Raw genomic sequence first — 5,000 nt, 5'->3', positions numbered from 1 at the left:
AGACTCACACAGACCCATAGACTCGCACAGACACCCATAGACTCTCATAGAGACCCATAGACTCACATAGAGACCCATAGACTCACACAGAGACCCACAGACTCACACAGAGACCCATAGTCTCACACAGAGACCCATAGACTCACATAGAGACCCATAGACTCGCATAGAGACCCACAGTCTCACACAGAGACCCATAGACTCCCATAGAGACCCATAGACTCACACAGAGACCCATATACTCACATAGAGACCCATAGACTCACATAGAGACCCACAGACTCACACAGAGACCCATAGACTCACACAGAGACCCATAGACTCTCATAGAGACCCACAGACTCACACAGTGACCCATATACTCACACAGAGACCCATAGAGACCCATAGTCTCACACAGAGACCCATAGACTCACATAGAGACCCATAGACTCACACAGAGACCCATAGACTCGCACAGACACCCAAAGAGACCCACAGACTCACATAGAGACCCACAGACTCACACAGAGACCCATAGACTCACATAGAGACCCATAGACTCACATAGAGACCCATAGACTCACACAGAGACCCCAGACTCACACAGAGACCCATAGACTCACACAGAGACCCATATACTCGCACAGAGACCCATAGACTCACACAGAGACCCATAGACTCACACAGAGACCCATATACTCGCACAGAGACCCATAGTCTCACACAGAGACCCACAGACTCACACAGAGACCCACAGACTCACACAGAGACCCATAGACTCACATAGAGACCCATAGACTCACATAGAGACCCATAGACTCACATAGAGACCCACAGACTCACACAGAGACCATAGACTCTAATAGAGACCCAGAGTCTCACACAGAGACCCACAGACTCACACAGAGACCCACAGACTCACACAGAGACCCACAGACTCACACAGAGACCCATAGACTCACATAGAGAACCCATAGACCTCACATAGAGACCCATAGACTCACACAGAGACCCATATACTCGCACAGAGACCCATAGACTCACACAGAGACCCATAGACTCACACAGAGACCCATAGTCTCACACAGAGACCCACAGACTCACACAGAGACCCACAGACTCACACAGAGACCCATAGACTCACATAGAGACCCATAGACTCACACAGAGACCCATATACTCGCACAGAGACCCATAGACTCACACAGAGACCCATATACTCACACAGAGACCCATAGTCTCACACAGAGACCCACAGACTCCCACAGAGACCCATAGACTCGCACAGAGACCCATAGACTCACACAGAGACCCATAGACTCACACAGAGACCCATAGTCTCACACAGAGACCCACAGACTCCCACAGAGACCCATAGACTCACACAGAGACCCATAGACTCACACAGAGACCCACAGACTCACACAGAGACCCATAGACTCACACAGAGACCCACAGACTCACACAGAGACCCACAGACTCACACAGATACCCATAGACTCACACAGAGACCCATAGACTCACACAGATACCCATAGACTCACACAGAGACCCATATACTCACACAGAGACCCGTGGTCTCGCATAGAGACCCATAGACTCACATAGAGACCCACAGACTCACACAGAGACCCATAGACTCACACAGAGACCCATAGACTCTAATAGAGACCCAGAGTCTCACACAGAGACCCCAGACTCACACAGAGACCCAGAGTCTCACAGCCGACCCATAGACTCACACAGAGACCCACAGATTTCACACAGAGACCCACAGACTCACACAGAGACCCATAGTCTCACACAGAGACCCATAGTCCTCACACAGAGACCCACAGACTCACACAGAGACCCATAGTCTCGCATAGAGACCCACAGACTCACACAGAGACCCATAGTCTCACACAGAGACCCATAGTCTCACACAGAGACCCACAGACTCACACAGAGACCCATAGTCTCGCATAGAGACCCACAGACTCACACAGAGACCCATAGTCTCACACAGAGACCCATAGTCTCACACAGAGACCCACAGACTCACACAGAGACCCATAGTCTCGCATAGAGACCCACAGACTCACACAGAGACCCATAGACTCACACAGAGACCCACAGACTCACACAGAGACCCACAGACTCACACAGATACCCATAGACTCACACAGAGACCCATAGACTCACACAGATACCCATAGACTCACACAGAGACCCATATACTCACACAGAGACCCGTGGTCTCGCATAGAGACCCATAGACTCACATAGAGACCCGTAGTGTCGCATAGAGACCCATAGAGACCCATAGACTCACATAGAGACCCACAGACTCACACAGAGACCCATAGACTCACACAGAGACCCATAGACTCTAATAGAGACCCAGAGTCTCACACAGAGACCCACAGACTCACACAGAGACCCAGAGTCTCACACAGAGACCCATAGACTCACACAGAGACCCACAGATTCACACAGAGACCCACAGACTCACACAGAGACCCATAGTCTCACACAGAGACCCATAGTCTCACACAGAGACCCACAGACTCACACAGAGACCCATAGTCTCGCATAGAGACCCACAGACTCACACAGAGACCCATAGTCTCGCATAGAGACCCACAGGAGGGCGGTGGGATATTTCCGCTTGTTGAGCGCAGGAGGAACGCTGCGCATCAGGGACGTGAGTGTTAGCCACTCGGGGCTGTACCGGTGCAACGCGAGGCAACCCGCGTGGGCTGGAGGTCGTGCGTCGTCCTGCTGTCCGTCGTGACAACGTGAGTCCGACTCTCGCTACGCCCACACGCGCGTGTGTGTGTGTACGTGTGTGTGTGTGCGCGCCGTGTGTGTGTTGTGGTGGTGCGTGTGTGTGTGCGTGTGTGTGTGTGTGTGCGTGTGGTGCGTGTGGTGTGTGTGCGTGTGTGTGTGTGTGCGTGGTGTGTGTGTGATGCGTGTGTGTGTGTGTGCGTGTGCGTGTGTGTGTGCCTGTGTGTGTGTGTGAGTGTGTGTGGCGTGTGTGTGTGTGTGCGTGTGTGTGTGTGTGCGTGTGTGTGTGTGTGCGTGTGTGTGTGCGTGTGTGGTGTGATGCGTGTGTGTGTGTGTGCGTGTGTGTGTGTGATGCGTGTGTGTGTGTTGATGCGTGTGTGTGTGCGTGTGTGTGTGTGTGCGTGTGTGTGTGTGCGTGTGTGTGTGTGTGTGCGCGTGTGTGTGCGTGCGTGTGTGTGTGCGTGTGGCGTGCGTGTGTGTGTGCGTGTGTGTGTGCGTGTGTGTGTGCGTGTGATGTGTGCGTGTGTGTGTGCGGTGTGTGTGTGTGATGTGTGCGTGTGTGTGTGTGTGATGTGTGCGTGTGTGCGTGTGCCGCGTGCAGCGAGCAGTGACGCCGGCCTCGTGCCGGGCGCCCTGATGGGCGTGCTGCTCGTCGTCGCTGCGACCGCTTCCTCCTCTGGTACCCGGCTGCTCAAGCGCAAGCCGGGGCTGCACGCACGACCGTCGCAACGACGTCTGGTGACGGCCCACCCGCTCCCTCGCACACTCGCCCACTCACTCACTCACTCGCTCGCCCACTCGCTTACTCACTCACTCACCCATTCACTCACCCATTCACTCACCCACTCACTCACCCACTCACTCGCTCACCCACTCACTCACCCACTCACTCGCTCACCCACTCACTCACCCACTCAGTCACTAACTCACTACCATCACTCACTCACCCACTCACTCAACCCATCACCACCCACTCACCCACTCACCCACTCACACCCATCACTCAACCCACTCACCCACCCACTCACCCACTCGCTTACTCACTCACTCACCCATTCACTCACCCATTCACTCACCCACTCACTCACCCACTCACTCACCACTCACCCACCCACTCGCTTACTCACTCGCTCACCCACTCACTCACCCACTCACTCGCCCACCCACTCACTCACCCACTCAGTCACTAACTCACCTACTCACTCACTCACTCACACCACCACTCACTCAACCCACTCACCCACCCACTCACCCACTCACCCACTCACCCACTCACTCAACCCACTCACCCACCCACTCACCCACTCGCTTACTCACTCACTCAACCCACTCACCCACCCACTCACCCACCCCCCGCTCCCCCACTCACCCACTCACCCACCCACTCGCTCACCCACCCACTCGCTCACCCACTGACCCACTCGCCCACTCACTCGCTCACCCACTCACTCGCTCACCACTGACCCACTCGCCCACTCACTCGCTCACCCACTCACTCACCCACTCACTCGCTCACTCGCCCACTCATCCACTCACCCACTCACCCACTCACCCACTCACTCACCCACTGACCCACTCACCCACTGACCCACTCACCCACTGACCCGCTTGCCCACTCGCCCACTCACTCGCTCACCCACTCACCCGCTCACTCGCTCACCCACCACCCACCACTCACCCACTCACCATTCACTCACCCATTCACCCACTCCCACCCACTCACTCACCCACTCACTCGCTCACTCCCACTCATCCACTCACCCACTCACCCACTCACACTCACTCACCCACTGACCCACTCACCCACTGACCCACTCACCCACTGACCCGCTTGCCCACTCGCCCACTCACTCGCTCACCCACTCACCCGCTCACTCGCTCACACCACCCACCACCTCACCCACTCACCCATTCACTCACCCATTCACCACTCACCCACCCACTCACTCACCCATTCACTCACTCAACCCACTCACCCACACTCACCCATTCATCATGACCACTCACCCACTGACCCACTCACCCACTCACCCACTCACCCACTGACCCATCACCCACTCACCCACTCACCACCCACTCTCTCTGCTCCTCCTCCCTCCTCTATCTCCCTCCCCCTCCCTCCGCTCTCTCTGCTTTCTCCTCCCTCCCCTCCCTCCCTCTCCCCTCCCTCCTCCGCTCTCTCTGCTCCCTCTCTCGCCTCCCTCCCTCCCTCGCCTCCCTCACCTCCCTCACCTCCCTCCCTCACCTCC

At 55.8% G+C, this 5,000-nt stretch overlaps 1 protein-coding gene across 1 annotated transcript in view; it reads left to right on the top strand.

Moving 5' to 3' along the window:
• Nucleotides 1-3,489, top strand: part of LOC133361765 (coxsackievirus and adenovirus receptor-like) — a gene marked incomplete at its 3' end in the record, with an annotated part of 29,239 nt that extends 25,750 nt beyond the window's left edge. Inside the window, exon 5 of the mRNA XM_061580762.1 lies at nt 3,353-3,489. Within this exon, the coding sequence (XP_061436746.1) occupies nt 3,353-3,489 (137 nt within the window). The remainder of the gene's footprint in view (nt 1-3,352) is intronic.
• Nucleotides 3,490-5,000: the final 1,511 nt, after the last annotated feature.

The sequence above is a fragment of the Lethenteron reissneri genome, unplaced genomic scaffold (genome assembly GCF_015708825.2).
Source record: "Lethenteron reissneri isolate LAM-NWPU_2019-01 unplaced genomic scaffold, ASM1570882v1 scaffold_1224, whole genome shotgun sequence".
NCBI classification, from domain to species: Eukaryota; Metazoa; Chordata; class Hyperoartia; order Petromyzontiformes; family Petromyzontidae; genus Lethenteron; species Lethenteron reissneri.
The sequence above is the reverse complement of the archived record's forward strand: the minus strand, read 5'-3'. Positions and strand labels throughout refer to the sequence as shown.